General features: G+C 49.2%; 1 protein-coding gene across 1 annotated transcript; it reads right to left on the bottom strand.

Annotated features, from left to right (window-relative positions):
* Positions 1–1,905: 1,905 nt before the first annotated feature.
* Positions 1,906–16,550, bottom strand: LOC127028795 (deleted in malignant brain tumors 1 protein-like). The gene is made up of 10 exons (XM_050914489.1): positions 16,439–16,550; positions 14,126–14,458; positions 12,357–12,680; positions 10,832–11,155; positions 9,305–9,628; positions 8,525–8,848; positions 7,781–8,104; positions 5,457–5,780; positions 4,307–4,630; positions 1,906–2,276 (listed from the first exon to the last, which is right to left on the bottom strand). Exons 1-10 carry the CDS (start codon positions 16,548–16,550, stop codon positions 1,906–1,908), a joined length of 3,084 nt encoding a protein of 1,027 aa, XP_050770446.1.
* Between the last annotated feature and the right edge of the window lie 224 nt (positions 16,551–16,774).

Below are 16,774 nucleotides of genomic sequence, written 5' to 3'. Positions count from 1 at the left end.
TTCCCCTAAAACTGAACATCTGGCTGTCTCATAAATTGCTCGTGGACCTCTGCTGCCTGAGCACATATCTGGCAGGGAGCCGTTGGTCCAACATGATGAATGTTTATGTGATGAATGAATACGATGAATATTCATACCAATGGTATGACAGCGTACCGTTTCTCAGGTCTGCAGAGAAACATTTGCCTCCACTAACATTCAGAGCAGTAACAAGGGCAGCCATAAGAGCCTTGGGAAGGGTATTGAACATTGCACAACACAGGCTGATCCCTGAGGATTTGTCTGTCCTTCCTTAGGGGAGGAACTGCCCCCCATAGGGAACAATTCACCCCTTTTCCTCCTTCACTTTTCCCACAGACCAAAGCTGGCACTTTACAAGTGGATAATTTCCCATTTCAGGGATGTCCAATCAAGACTTCACCTCCAACACAGAGTTTTTTTGTGATTTGTTGCTTTCCAAAAAGCAATATGCTTTGTGCCTGTCAGCACAACACAAATGCTTTAATCCCAACGAAGCAAAGAGCAAAGGTCTTTAGCTCAATATTGACATCGGGTGTCTCCAAGTTAGTTGGCCAACTCAAGCTAGTTTTATGAGAAGGACAGATGACTGGGTCCTGTCCCCCACCTCCCCCTAGACCAGTTCACCCCATTCCAAAGCAGGTCTAAAGCAGCTCATAGCATCACGCTTTTGGGAGCCGCCCTAGTTCAGTGTGACTCTGGGGAGGGCAGAAATGAGGTGAAGCTGGTGGTGATCTGACCACGACACAGAGCATCACACAGACTCACAGGAACAGGAAGTTCAGGTACGTGTCTACTTTTTTTAAAAAAAAAAAGCAGAAGGTGAGAAGAGGCACAGAAATGGTTTAAGGCTTGGAGGGAATGTCTCAGAGGGCCACGAGGTTCAGTCTGTCTGAGGGCAGGCTATGCGAGGACTTCACTGCAGTAACTGAACACTTCTTGGGGACGGGTGCTGGCTACCCAAGGCTGTCCAAGCCCATACAGCAAGAGCCAAATGTTTATAAACTGTATCCCTACCATCAGCACAAGACAACTTTTATGGATTAGAGGCAATATCAGCAGGAGAGGATGAACTGGCATGGGAACTGTGTGACCTGTTGGGCAGGGAAGGCATGTTAATATGTGAAATGTTGCAAGGATTCAAGCTGACTTCAAGTGCCCAACAGTGTTCTCCAAATATTCCCTCCACCCCTGAGAGAAGATGCCTGGAAATTTCTCTTGTGGCAGGAACTGTGGCCAGTGGGACCATGTGCAGGCATCCACAGAGGTACCCAAATTAGGCACAACATCACCCAAAGGCCCTTCTACAGCCAGGGGAGTGAGAGGCATCTGAGGTGATTCAGAGGGTAGTTGGACTGTCTTGCCTCATGCAATTGCCTCTCTCTCTTCATTAACTGAACAGGTTCCCAGGGCAAAGATGCTCCTGATTTGGGCACATCAGTTTGGTGCTTGCATTTGAGTGTGATAGATCTGAGTCTCGGTTGTTTGCTTCTGTACTGCATGCTCTTTGGACTTCAAAAATCACTTTTGTTTGGGTTAAATGAATGTCGTACTCATGTTGGCTGGCAATATCATCTCTCTTCTCCACTCTGGAACATCTGTGAGGTTTAGATCCCACCTGGAAGGAAAGGTATGCAATCCAGACCTGTAAAAGCAGCTTGCTTTAGCCTAACAAGCCACTGAAAGTTACTAGTATGCATATAACATTTAGTGATAATTAAAAAATGCAAATAGGAAAAATGTCACATGGAGGGATGGGAGTTGTCCTGCAAAACACCAAGCTCCAACTCCACACCTCCAATGTCAGCCCGTGGTACTTGTCTAAGACAAGAAGGTTAGACTGGGAAAGGACAAAGAGCCACCAGCCCCAACATCCAGCCTAGAAGCTTAGTCTCGACTAATGCCTAGTAGGACAGGACAGGGATGAAGGTTACCTGAGCATACAATGCCCGCATCTTCTCCGTGATTACAGTTATGGACTCCCCAAGGCCTCGCCACACACTCAGAGAGGGCTGATTCTCTACCGGAGCATTTCACATCATCCAGCCAGATACGGCCAAAACCTTGCCCAAAATAAGCTGAACCTGGGGCGGACATGGCCATCCCACAGCCCAGCTGCTGGCACAGCACTGCAGCATCGCTCAAGTCCCAGCTGTCATCGCAGATCGTCCCCCACTGCTGGCTATGAAGCACCTCAACTCTCCCGGCACAACGAGTGGGGCCATTCACCAGCCGGAGCGGAGGCACTTCAGGAGTACCTGCACAAAAAGCAACCGAAAAGGATAAATGCACACAAATACACGGCACCTGAACCCTGCTGACACATTGTAGGGGACGAGTGCCAACTAGGCTGTCCCATGGATGAAGAACAGATGGCTAAAGAGGACATTTTGGGTGTCCATTCAGCGTTACCCCAAAGTCTGTGTGGTTCTGCATTGCCCACGGACTGGCAGAAACATCCCAGTTAGCACTGGGAGGGGTATTTCAGTCTCCCAGCCAGTAAGACAGGCTAATGCATCCCTTCCAAGCAGGCATGTTTCAGATGGTTTGTTTGAATCGCTGCCAACGCTATGGTGACACGGGACGCTGTGCCTGCTCTGAATAAATAGCAATCTGCTGGGCTGAGCTCTGAAATCAAAACCTAATGTTATCTACAGACAAAACCCGTACAAAGGGAGCAATTCAAGAGCCTCCAATTAGGTGTCTTTTCCCATTTGAGATGCGTTGGGGCATCCTTGCCATCCTCCAGCTGTCATGTCAGAAGGGTGTGGGTCTCATAGCTCCAGGATCATATCAGCCAGCCCCACACAGATGTCTGCATACTGTTAGGTGTCTTATGTAGCAATAGGTACCTATGTCCAGGCACATGACACATGCTCAAATAAACTGGGTCACATATGTGAAGCTTCGTACTGTCCATCAGTGAACAGACTGTCCAATGCCCATATTCCTGAAACTTTCTTTTGGCCTTACACATTTTACTCCAGTTACTGCAACATTCACCATATGTGTTCTGGATAATTTGCTAGGAGAAAGGTGATTATGGTAATGTATATTAATAGATGCTTAATCTTCCTTGAAAACTCTCATTGCTGGTAAAACCAGCTGAATTGGACAATAAATGGTGTTAGAAAGCATCAGCCAACCCTTCCCTGCACTGAAGCAGTGTGCCAAATAAAATTAGTCAAAAGAGGAGGTTAAAATTAGGTTTTTAACCAAGGGTCTGTCCTGTCCATAGCTGAGAACCCAGCACTGGGTGACAGCATTTCAACCAGCTCAGCTTGCAGGCATGTACTGGGCTATGTTCATGGTAGAGAAGATGACTCCTCTTGAAAGAGCATTGAGTTCTCCTGAAGTTTCCCAAAGCTTTTGATGGAAGGAAGGAGGGACTCCAGGAAAACGCTGCTAGCTTCTCACTCTGGCATCCTAGAAATGTCGAAAAGAAGGGCTACAAGTTGAGAAAACAGGATGCTTGATTTTAAAGAAAATATTGGGATTGTTTAGGATTGCCCTGAAAGACTATTAGACCAGGTTTTCGACCTGGATAAAGGTCTGCTGGTCTGACCTCATAGGTGACCTTGCTTTGAGCAGGAGCCTGGTGTAGAGGCCTCCTGTGGTCCCTTCAACTTGAATTATCCGACGAGCCTCCCAATTGCTTTAACAAAGCAAGAGGTTTCTTCAGGACTGCAGATTGCAAGAGACACTGGAGAGAAAACTGAAAAAGCACTTAGATACAAGTGCTGCAAAGACACGGTCAGTGGTTTCAGGTTTCTAAAATTCTCTGTGAATCCTGAGATGGGACATTTTATTGCTTCTCATGATAGCATGAAACAGACTTCCCAATCAGCCAGACACCAAGACTTGCTGACAACACTGCTTAGTTTTACCTGTGATCTTCACGTAGAAGTGTAGACTTAGAGGTGACTCCGTCTATATGACACCACAAGCCTGTACCTCAGCAGGAGTGGGATATTTCTGGGACCTGTCCAGCCCTGGAAAAGTCTTGGAGCCTTTAGAACCTGAGGTATGGGATACAAATCTTGATACAGCTATCAGCCTGTGGCTTGCTGATGGTAACTCCATAAATCTGGATCAGCCGTGACTGCTGACCATGGCCAGGGCCATGAGTGTTGTATAAATTACACAAGAATGGGTTTTTACAGCACGGTGATTAATAGCACACACTAGGAGCATCAAGAGCTCAGAGAGGACCTTCCACTGAGGTTGAAAACCTTTCCCCAGCATGTTTCCCCAACACCATCGAGACTGAGACACAGAGAGGGGTTACCTGAGCACACCACACCAGCATCTTCTCCATGCTTGCAGTTATGGGACCCCCAAGGCTGGGCCCTACACTCAGAGAGGACAGCTTCGTTCCCTGCGCAATTCACATTGTCCAGCCAGATGGGGCCAGGCCCTTGCCCAAAATGAGCTGAACCCGGGGCTGACAGCGCTGCCCCGCAGCCCAGCTGCCTGCACACAACACTGGCTTCAGCTGTATCCCAGTCGTCATCACACACGGTTCCCCACTGCTGCTCATGAAACACCTCGACTCTCCCAGCGCAACGATTCGGACCGTTCACGAGCCGGACGGGAGCTGGTTCCACAACACCTGGACCAAAACACAATTGCAAAGTGTTCGAGGAGCCTTGCATGCCTCAGAGCTCTGTGGAGAGGGCAAAAACCCCTCCTTGCAGGGGTCTTGTGCCAAAAAAAGTTGTGGACATGGATGTTGATCACCAGAGCGGCAGTGAGTTTTGCTACCTGGATGAGGTGGCACTATCTCGGAGCCCTTTTGTACCTGCAGCAGATTACTACTGGAGAGAGCTTCAAGGAGCTGAACTCTTGGCTCAGGGCCCCAGAGTAAGCTGCAGATGCCACCAGTGCCATCACTGGCTGCACAGCACTCCCATTTTCTGCAGAGGTCAAGGATGGCCAGGGCAGCCTGTCCCCCTTGTTTTCCCTTCTCAAATCACCTTCCCAGGAATATTCCCCAGCCACTGCGGCACAGGTCTCTCTGTCACGACGCTGTGCCACTGTGCTTTGGAGTGGAGAGTGCCCTTTACCTCATTACTGAACACAACCTTCCTGCACATCACCCACTGACAACACCCCACAGCACCTGGGCCTGCCTTCTCCCCGCTTGGCCCATACTGCAGATGGGATTTTAGCTACCTAAATACACATGCTCATTTTGGGAGCCAAGTTATTCTGCCTGGTTTCCAGCTGCTGGTCCAGAGGAGCACTGGGTCCTCCCTCATATTCCCCAGCGCCGTGCAGGTGTCTTGGATCCCTTAAGAAATCTAAAATAGCATTGGATTCACTCCTCCTGTCTCTCATTTAAAAGCAACATCATGGTAAAACATGTCCCCCAGGGCAGACAACTCTGCCTGAAACATAGCCCCCATTGCACCCCACATTTCATGGCATAACAGTACCTGAGCAGACCACACCAGCATCTTCTCCGTGGTTACAGTTGTGATCGCCCCAAGACCTGGCCCGGCAATCAGAGAGGGTGGTTTCAGCCCCTGCACAGTTCACATCATCCAGCCAAATGTGGCCGGTTCCTTGTCCAAACTGAGCAGAGCCGGAGGCTGAGACCGCTGTCCCGCAGCCCAGCTGCCTGCACACCACTTGAGCATCGGTCAGATCCCAGCTGTCATCGCAGACGGTTCCCCACTGCTGCTCATGAAACACCTCGACTCTCCCAGAGCAGAAATTCGAACCACTCACTAGGTGGATCGGGGCTGGTTCTGGAACACCTGAACCAAAAACGTAAGACCAGGTAAGTTTTATTCTGGCAAACAGGTTCCTGCTAGCCACGTCAGCAAATCCAGTGTGTACCCCTTGGCTTAGTACGACCTACAGGGACAAGCAGCATGGAGAAAGAAAGTTCAGCACAGTTGTTTTCCCTCCTCTTGCCCCAAAAGTCAAGGAAAGGTGCTATCCAAAACTGAAGAAAGGGGATGTATTGATGGATCTCATCCCAAAAATCTGCAGTGCTGAAAGCCTTCTTTCCCTCTCTGTCTTTGACTAGAAAGACATCTGTGCCCAGACAGCAAGTGCAAGAAACCCACTGACTAAAGGAAAGGACGTTAGCAAGAAAGACCTCTTTAGAGATCACTGCAAGAAAACTGGGGTATGATTCACCTCACCTAGACTTGGAGCCCTGAAGCATAAACTTCCAGGGGCTGACTGGCTTTCCTGAGCATTGGTACCTGGTGCCCTCTGAGATGCCCAGGGAATTCCCAGACATCCCAATGGGGTTGGCAGACTTGATGCAGGACTCAAGGGAGATTGGTGCCCCTCTGGATCTGCAATTAGAGGCTGGGTGGGATATAGTGGGACATCTCAGATGACACTAGACACCTATGTTTAGGCAGCTGAACCTCACTTTTACAACTCTGCTGCGGACCCTCCGTACCCTTTATGGTCAATGGAAGGAAATGAGCACTGTTGGGTTGCAATTTCTTTAATCTGCTTTGGGCATCTGCATCAGGATGGGCCAGATCCTGCCATTGACTGCACTGACTCAGTCCTCACTGGCTGCAAAGGGACAGCAGGATGTTCAGTTCAGAGACAGGCATCTATATTTAGTCAGTGAATCCACAGGGTGTTTTCAAGATGTGAGCAAGTAACCAGAGGAGAACAGTTTATCTCCTGCAAGGGCAAGGCAAAAGTTCACCACTTCTGGGAGGTAAAAGGATCATATAGAGGATGAAGAAGAACAAATTAAGCAACAAGTCTTCTCAAAGGGATTTAAGGGATATAAAGGATTGAGGGTGACACTCTACCATGTCAGGCTGTTCTGAGAAAGACATGGACGTGTATAAATGGGAGTGCTGACTACAGGTTATGCAAACCAAGCCTTCAGAGCTACTCAGCACTGGCAAAGCCTCAGCTGGCATAACAGACTAAAAGAAATATGCCCAACAGCTAAGGAGAAACCAGAGAGGAATGACAGGAATAAGAAGCAGCTTAAAAATGTGTCTCAAGAGGGAAATGGGAAGAGGCTGAGGAAATGGAAAAGGGACGTAACAGTCTTAACAAAAGGTAGATGCAAAGAATAAGTGGTAGTAATGCGCACTGCAAAGAGACAAGAGGCTGCAGAATAAATTCCAGGTAATGATAGTGAGCTCAGGGTTTCCTTGTAGTGGCAACAAAGTGCAGTGCTGCAACACTTTGAGGAAATTTGTCTCAATTGTGGAGGTTTCAGAGAAGACACTGGAAAAACATTGGTGAGAAAAGGTCTCATGAAGGTGGTTCTACCAAGTGAGGGAGGAGGAGAGGTAGATTAAGTGGGTTTCTGCAAGATTTTTTAATATTCTTGTCTGGAAGAGGAAAGAGAGAAAAATGGGGAGTGTATCTTGATTTTTCAAGTGTGATATGTTCACTGGGGTTGTCACTGGCGGCAGTAGAAGAGTCCAAGTGACTCTGCACCCTCTGTAACAGGGCGAATCACACCAGTCCTGCAATGCCACCAGGTTTACTGGTAACTCATGTGAGAAAGAGTCCCAAATTTACATTCTTCTGCACAGCCAGCAGCAGGCTGGACTGCAGCACTGCAGTGTTATGATTAGTTTTTGAATGGGAAGGAGAGGAGCACACAGATGGATTTACCCACATCCCTGCTTGAAGCACTTTCTCTGCACAGTACTGTGGTTTTAGGGTCATAAGACGGGAAGAGGGTACCCTGTGGCATTTCAAACATCCCTCCACATACCCCAAAAGTTGAGCAGATGGTGACACAGATGAGACTTACCCAAGCACACAACACCAGCATCTTCTCCATGCCTACAGTTATGGACTCCCCATAGAGTGGTTTCACAGTTGGAGAGGGCAGTTTCTGTCCCTGTGCAGTTCACATCATCCAGCCAGATAGGGCCAGATCCTTCTCCAAAATGAGCAGAGATGGGAGTGGATAGTGCTCTCCCACAGCCCAGCTGTCGGCAAACAACTTCAGCATCGCTTATATCCCAGCTGTCATCACATACCGTTCCCCACTGCTGGCCATAAAAAACTTCAACTCTCCCACTGCAACGATTTGATCCATTCATTAGCCTCAGTGGAGCCATCCTTGGTATATCTGAAGAAAAAAACAAGGGCAGGGATAGATTTACATTAAGTTGCCATTTGCCTGATTAAAAATATGTGAGGCTAATGACATCCAGGATGCATTTATCCGGTTGCCTAATGTTGGGATATCTTCTCCAGTTCTTGGATTCAGAGCTAAGTGGACAATAGACTGTGTACCATATTCTGCAATGTAAAAGTTAGAAATCTGACTCAAAGAAAGCACACAGCTTCTGTTTACAAGAACAGCTACACACGTGCCAAAAAGAAAAAAAGAGGAATTTTTAACAGATCTCCACTATGATGAAAGAGAACTCACAACCCAGATTCAGGACACTTCAGGATAGAGCCTGCTGCTGGAGTGGTGCATAAATAGCCCTCTTGGTAACAGAAAACCTTCCCCATCATGCAGACGGACACAGAGAGGGGTTACCTGAGCACACCACACCAGCATCTTCTCCATGCTTGCAGTTGTGGGACCCCCAAGGGTGGGCCCTACACTCAGAGAGGACAGCTTCGTTCCCTGAGCAATTCACATTGTCCAGCCAGATGGGGCCAGGCCCTTGCCCAAAATGAGCTGAATCCGGGGCTGACAGCGCTGCCCCGCAGCCCAGCTGCCTGCACACAACACTGGCTTCAGCTGTATCCCAGTCGTCATCACACACGGTTCCCCACTGCTGCTCATGAAACACCTCGACTCTCCCAGCGCAACGATTCGGACCGTTCACGAGCCGGACGGGAGCTGGTTCCACAACACCTGGACCGAAACACAATTGCAAAGTGTTCGAGGAGCCTTGCATGCCTCAGAGCTCTGTGGAGAGGGCAAAAACCTCTCCTTGCAGGGGTCTGGAAGCCAACAGGGCTTGGGTCCATGATGTGTAAACTGGCACTAGATGTCTATGGCCTCACAGCTTGATCCCGCATCCTTGACTGGAGCTTTTGCAATATTCAGTCACCTGCAGATGAGCACCCAGGTTAATTCCCTAACAGCAGAGCACCGAAATGGGGAGGAGGGAACAGAGCACAGGTGGAAACAGTGCATTTGAGAGTGCTGAGTCCCCACTCGTGAACCTCTACAAGCCTGGCCATCAGGACTGGCCAACGAAGTCGGCAGCACCCTAATCCCCACGAGAGGTCCAGAGCCACTGGCACCCTTCCTACAAACACAGGCCGTCCCTCGTACCCCACATTTCATGACATGCATTAGTGGTACCTGAGCACTCCACACCAGCATCTTCTCCGTGGTTACAGTTGTGATCGCCCCAAGGCCTGGCCCGGCAATCAGAGAGGGCGGTTTCAGCCCCTGCACAGTTCACATCATCCAGCCAAATGCGGCCGGTTCCTTGTCCAAACTGAGCAGAGCCGGGGGCTGAGACCGCTGTCCCGCAGCCCAGCTGCCTGCACACCACTTGAGCATCTGTCAAATCCCAGGTGTCGTCGCAGACGGTTCCCCACTGCTGCTCATGAAACACCTCGACTCTCCCAGAGCAGTTGCTCGAACCGTTCACCAGCCGGACTGGAAGAAGCTCAGCAAATCCTGTGTTGAGAAATAATGAAGACCTCAATTGTCTGTTGTAGTTTGGTCTCTGCTGACAGCGTAGAGCACTGTGCTGCTCACTCCTGGATTGAATCAGTCTGGTATAGATAGATATTGCTCATTTTTTCACATCAGCTCAGCAGACCCTTGCAGCCACCTCAGTACCTTAGAGTGGTGGTCTCCAGTGGACCTCTCTTGTTGACTAGCCCCTACTAAAATCAGCCAGCTCTGTTTGAGCCTTTGTCTCATCAGAAGATGACAGTTATGCCTGCAGCCTGTTATTGTGGGGGACCAGACTAGGGCGAGTAGCACTGGGCTGGCTAGCTGAGCTGGGAAGGGACAGGGACCTGTGGACTAACACTGGTTCAGGAGCACCAGGTTGCCTTATGGTCTAGGCTGTGTTAAGGACTCTTAGCATCCGGGATCAGAATTTTGGCAAAGCAGAAAGAATTGATTGAGGACTGCCAATATCAGATGCTGAAGTTTTCTAGCTCTGGTGTTGGTGAACGTCAGGTATGTGGTGCTGGGGACTATGAGACAGGCCAGACAAATCTCACTGGAGGTGCCTATTTTCTTCACAGATGTGAAGTCAACCCACACTGTTAGATTTAACATCTGCATTTTTCACATCTGAGGTCTGAGATATGAATCCCTCCTCCTCAAACTACGCAACTGCTGATGGGAACTGCTCAGGAACTGGCTGGGCAGAGCAGTGGACTGGAAGGCCTACAGGCATCCCTGACAGATGTATTTTTATGAATCTGTGTGAAGGAAGAGGAACAAGAGAACGAATGGTAGCATTTGAGACCCAGAGCTGCCAGCCATGGATGGCCTGGGCAGTAGCTGACTTAATCAGCAAGAAGATCCCTCCTACTCCACCTGCTCTTCTCTGTTGCACTGTAAGTGCAAAGTTATTGGGTTGAAGAGTAGCTGAGCTGAGAAAACACCCCAAAATGAGCGTTTCCTCTGTCTGCTGTAGCGAACTGGCCTCCAGAACCAATTCATGAAAAAGATTTCAATGAGGAAAGTGAGGTCAGAATTGTCTATAGGTTTAGACACATCTTTTTCCAAAGCACTTTTGAAGCACTCTGTGTCACTTTCTTTGGAAGACCTATTTGTGCTGAAGGACCTGGGCCTCAGGATCTGTCCGAAAGGGTCGCCCACAAACAGCTTCCCCCATGACATGCCATGAGTGATGGGTACCTGTACAAACCACGCCAGCATCTTCTCCATCCTCACAGTTATGGCTTCCCCAAGGACTGGCTCTGCACTGGGAGAGAGCAGCTTCTGTCCCTGTGCAGTTGACATCATCAAGCCAAATGGGGCCAGATCCTTGCCCAAAGTAAGCCCTGTGGGTAGCCGACAAGGCCTTCCCACAGCCCAGCTGCCTGCACACCACTTCTGCCTCGACCAAGTCCCAGTCATCATCACACACAGTTCCCCAGCGCTGGCCATAGAACACCTCGACTCTCCCAGAGCAGTGGGTCAACCCATCCACTAATCGAAGTGGGGCCGGTTCTGCAAAGCCTACAGGGAAAAAAAAAAGGAAAAAAAAAACAAATCAGGAAAGTATCTGGTGCTGAGTATGGTGTAGCTGCCCTCGACCTGGCAGTGAACGTAGCATCTCTCACAGTTTTGCATGGGAAAACATTGCATAAAGAGGCAACACAAGCACTTCTCCACCATCACAGCGTTAGATGTTCAGCAATGGATTTTACAAGCTTAAATATACTTGGGTTTGAAGAGAGCAAGCCCCAGTCTTGCTTAAATGTGGATGTCCAGTGCTTGTAAGACACTCTAGCCTCTGTCTGCCATTGCAAGGGGTTTCAGGTCTGCTGTGTGTCTTGCTGCCAGCCCCTATGTACCTGAACACACACCAGAAGGTGCTAGATACCTAGAGGTGCCAGGATCACTCTCATACTAGCTCTTCAGCCTCATGTTAATGCTGTTTTTACCCACAAGTCAATGCACATAAAGTGGATTTCTCAATATATTAAGACCCTACAAACTTCGCAAAACTCTGTGCGTGGCTACAGAGGAAAGACACTACTTAGCACCTCGTTACAGGAAAGGCAGGTGGAAACCAACTCTTCTCCTTCCAGTGTTGTTCAAGCAATCAGCACATTCCTAATAACTGGCCCACCAGCAAAGGCCTAATGGTAAACCAGCTGTGGCATATGCTGCCTCTTGCTTGACCAGACAGCTGGTGAACTGGGAAGGAGCGGGTGGCTCTGGGAATCATGAACGGTGACTTGGAGGTGTAACCTTGGGGCTCCGGTTACATGGGAGGACCTGATACTAATACATTAGGAGGGACAATGCGTGCCATGGGAAGAACCTCACTTAATGCAAGAGTTTTTGGGGAATTTCAGAAGGAACTATGTCTACTGGCATGAGGGTGGGATGGTGGGGCTGCCACAGCCACTGCTCTCTGCAGTGAGAGAGGATGCTCTACCAAGGCATCCACTGGCCGTGTGCGTGGGGAGCCCAACAAATAATTCCTGCAGCACCACTGTCTTTTACCAGTGGCTCATGTGGTGGTGGCTTTTAATTAAGGAGAAGAGGCAAGACCACTTCAGGGCTTAACAGTATGAATCACTTTTTATCTTACAGTTCTCTTGGGTGTTGGGGTCAGCGCTGCTCCAAAGGGAACAGGGCCTCCTACAGCACCTCCCGCATCTCTCCACACCCCACGAAACCCACTCGTGTCGTGCAGAGTGGGATTTACCTGAGCACACAACGCCAGCATCTTCTCCGTGCACACAGTTATGGCTTCCCCAAGGTTGTGCACTGCATTCGGAGAGGGCAGCTTCGGTTCCATTGCAAGCCACATCATCAAGCCAAATGGGGTCAGGCCCTCCCCCAAAGTAAGCTGAGGAAGGAGCAGATAGAGCGGTCCCGCAGCCCAACTGCCGGCATACAACTTCAGCATCAATTAAATCCCAGTTGTCATCACAGATGGTTCCCCATTGCTGGCCATAAAGCACCTCCACTCTCCCAGCACAGCGACTTGAACCATTCACTAATTGCAGCTTCATTGTTTTTTTCATTTCTGCATTAAAAAAAGGAAAAAAAAAAAAAACAACAAAAACAGGATCAGGGATTGCACATGGAAAGATTGCCTAGAGATCAAAGGCAAGGAAAGATCTCCACTAGCACTGCCCAGGACTTGTCAAGGTGAAGGCTGATGAGGATCAAGTTCTGTATCTTCCTCTGTGGTTTCAGAGCTCAGAATTAGAGAGATAAATAGCATAGATGTAGGGAATTCCTTATGAAACACGACTGTGCAATTCCCACTGTGATGTTACTCCAGGGGTGGGGACTCTACAGATCAAGACACCCACATGTCTTATAGACCTGTTGGTGTCTTCATGTGAGATGGATGTTGAAATTCTGGTTAGTCAATGACATCTGTGGAGCTGCTCACCTGGCCAAACATTGGCATTTGATTCAATTGCCCAAATAAGCATTCAGCAGCGTTTGTGATGCCATAGGTATTCCCCCTTAGGGTCTGCCTTAGGGCCTGTATCTCACGCGCCAGGTTGTGTCAGATGACCCAGAGCATCTCTAATTGCACTTGGCAACTCTGTGTAGGGAACTGACTCCACCCTAGATTTCCATTGCTTGCAACAGGAAGACACCCAGCCCTAGTGGTGACACCTGCGTTTAGACGTGTATATGTCTGGCTCTTAATATGGCCCCGAATCCCATTCCAGATCCAACTAGGGGGATGTGCATTTGGACATTTGGTTCATTGTTCAGTGCTGAGTGGAGCAGCGTTTGGGAAATACTGACCTGAAAGAGGGCAATGGGCAGCCTGTCAACCCCCCAATCCCCTTTCCACCTCCTGGGGTCCATGGCCCGCTTGATTAAGCTTTACTACCCAGTTAACTGTGATGTAGAGGGGTAGGGTACACCTTCAAGCCTTCCCCACCCAGTTCCTGGAGCTCAGCATTCATTAGCATCATGCTGTGACATCCAAGTTAGGACTGGCTCACAGACAAGTGACCCACAATTGAATTTGTCATCCCAGTCCCACTCTGGAGAATAAACACATCCATCAGGAGAGAGTACTGTCACAAAATACAAATGGAAAGAGGCCACGTAAATGCTCAACTTCCCTGGCATATTTCAGCCATGGGATATGTGCATGGAAAGCATGTGCATCCAGGTGGGGATCCTTCAGTCTCCTTGCCCATTAACTTCATAGTGATGGCATAAGAGGCAAGAATAATGTGGATCAGGGAAAAAAACCTACAATCTCTGTTCTGCCCCAGTAACAGAATGAGCACAAACACCACCACCACCCCACACACACTGTTTAACTGAGCTGGATAACGTTGTCCTTGGCATGGTACAGGTCAGTGCCTGAAGCAGCCATCCCCATCCTGAGCCCTAAGGGTAGCACTGATGGAGAACTAACATTTTGCAAACAGGCTTAAAACCCTCCCTCTACACAGCACAGCCTCCTGCGGTCACATGGGGAGGAGTGTAAACGTGAGTTACCTGAGCACACAACGCCTGCGTCTTCTCCATGATTGCAGTTATGGTCTCCCCAGGGTCTGGTCCTGCAGGCAGAAAGGTCAGCTTCTGTACCGGTGCAGTTCATGTTATCCAGCCAGATATGACCAGTTCCTTCACCAAAGTGAGCCGAGCCAGGGGCTGACAGTGCTTCCCCACAGTCCAACTGCCTGCATACGACCGTGGCATCGGCCAGATCCCAGCTATCGTCACACACGGTTCCCCACTGCTGTTTCCAAAGCACCTCGAGCCGCCCCGCGCAGCGGCTGGGGCCGCTCACAAGTCTGATGGGAGCTGAGTTGGCAACACCTGAATCCCAAAACAAGCCAAGGTGGAAAATGGGCATGAGCCAGGTTTTGGCTGATACTGGAGAACGTAACATCTTGCTCTTGCAGGAATAACGCCATTTTGGGTCTGTCTGGGGAAGGATTGCTGAAATGCTCACCACTTTTTTCCCAGCAGGAACATTATAAGAAAAGCTTGCTGGCTAATTTGTGGCGTACATTTCTTGCACAGATGGTGTTAGGACCTCTAACACATCTCTGCATCTCTATAAGCAGCTACAACATCTTAGTCATCTAGGACAGATCTGATCATGGGATTCCTACTGATAAGTCCCTCCCAGATGCATGCCAGGTACTCAAAACCTTGGATGAGAACCAATAATTTCCAGCCATGGAACAGTCCCAACGCACCCTCCAACATGGTGTGTGACAGCTCCGCACCACAGAAACCCTAGGCTGTACCCTGCACACAGTCAGGAAGACGAGAGGAAAACCTCAGATTGTGGTCCTTAGGAAGATGGAGGTCCCAGAATAAGTGCCTCCACACAACCTGAGGTGCTGTGGCACCACAGGTGTCAGATCATCCCTCCCCACCCTCACTGTGCAGCTCCCTGCTCCATGCACAAGACTGTGAACGTTCCTCCTGAGGTCTGCCGCCCTCCCTGTGTTGTGCAAGTTATCAAAGGAAGCTTTCAGGTCACTTCTCTGGGTAAAAATTAGGATATCCACATCCTTGTCCAAAACGCTTGTCAGAACTTTGCTATCCAGAGCTCGCTCACCTGGTGCCATGTGGAGCACAGTTTGCTCACCTCAATGAAGGTTTCTAGGGCCATTTGTAGACCTGCACCCTCCAGTAGCTGGAGTCCAGGACTGAGAAACCAGGGCAACTCAAACGGCTCTGGGCACCTACATTAAGGCAACTGCCTACAGTTCATAGGGTAGGGTTCACCTCCCAGCTGCTGACAGTTGCAGTGTTGTCCGTGCTAAACAACTGGACTCCCATACAAGGCAGAAAAGAAGGTATTTCCAGTCAACATCCATCCATAAGGGAGGAAGACTTGAGGTAGAGAAGGGCCTCTTTCCCTTTATGGGTGTAAGGAAAATCCAGGCTACTGTTGGGATCTAAGCCTGGCAGAAGATGCCAAAGATCCCTCCTTATTCAGAAAGGCCCTGTCAGATGCTTAAACTGTGTCCACATCTTTGGTCCTGGGTGCTGCTCCCCGCGGCCTTTATACACTTATATCAGAGGCTTTAGCGCAAGGGCTGCCACCTAAGGCTTGCCAGGTCCACTCTTCTATGCTGTTGGAAAGCACGGATATTTTTCTAACAAACTTTACATTCCCAGATCATCCTCCTTGATCATTTGCAGATCTGGCACAGCCTTTACTTCATCCTAGCCCCTGAAACAGCCTCAACTTGTACCAGGTTTTGTTAAAAACCAACATCACTGTCTCAGGATAATCCTTATCCACTTCTTTTACTACTTCTTGGTTTAAGTTATTGGATTATGCTGATTTGCAGGATATAAATGCAGCTGCATTAAGCACTGACTCTGACAGGGAGGCAACGGAGGTCTGCTGTGCTTATTCGCTCTTAGGTCCTGGCTCCAACACAGACTGTGCCTCTTGGGTGGAGGAAAAAAACAGGACTACATTCTGGATTACACAGATCAATCAAAGGAAGCTCTGTCTTTACGCTTGCATTTGTTTGTTCCCAGGGTTTGTCTCCGTATGTTTGCATTGTTAATGCCTCTAAATCTCTAGGTGACCTTCAGAAGCCAAATTATCATCTCTACTACTGTCTTCTCTTGTCTCAGAAATGTCAAGCCCTTTTCCAGTGCCAGGAGTTAAAAACCAAGCTTCCTGGATCTTCAGTCTTTTATTCCAGCCATGAAACCCATTTTCTTGCCAAGACTGGGGATACAAGAGGGGTCAATCCATCACGAGTCCCATTTATCAGGCCGTACCTAGAACCCTGTTCACCAGGAGCAAAGGAGAAAACTTACCCCAAAGACATGCCAAGAGGAAGAGCACAGTTTCCATCCTGGTTCCAGCAAAGGCAGCCAGGCTCCCACTGCGGGCATCCCTGGGTGGGAGAAGATTTCCTGGTGGTCCCATAGTAGTGGCAGAGACCTTATACAATCCAGCTCCTGAAAGCCTGGTTGGCAGGGTGGAGGAGGAAGATCGTCCTTGTAGGAGAGACAAAGAGTCAGTGGCTGGCTGGGGAGGCAGGAGAGAAGACAGTAAGGACCAAGACGGGAGGTAGATGACAAATATTCCTTACCCTGACTCCTCCCCTTAACTGGCCTCTCCCCCTTCACCCTCCAGCGCTGGCCGCCTCC

The sequence above is a fragment of the Gymnogyps californianus genome, unplaced genomic scaffold, assembly GCF_018139145.2.
Source record: "Gymnogyps californianus isolate 813 unplaced genomic scaffold, ASM1813914v2 HiC_scaffold_43, whole genome shotgun sequence".
NCBI classification, from domain to species: domain Eukaryota; kingdom Metazoa; phylum Chordata; class Aves; order Accipitriformes; family Cathartidae; genus Gymnogyps; species Gymnogyps californianus.
The sequence above is the reverse complement of the archived record's forward strand: the minus strand, read 5'-3'. Positions and strand labels throughout refer to the sequence as shown.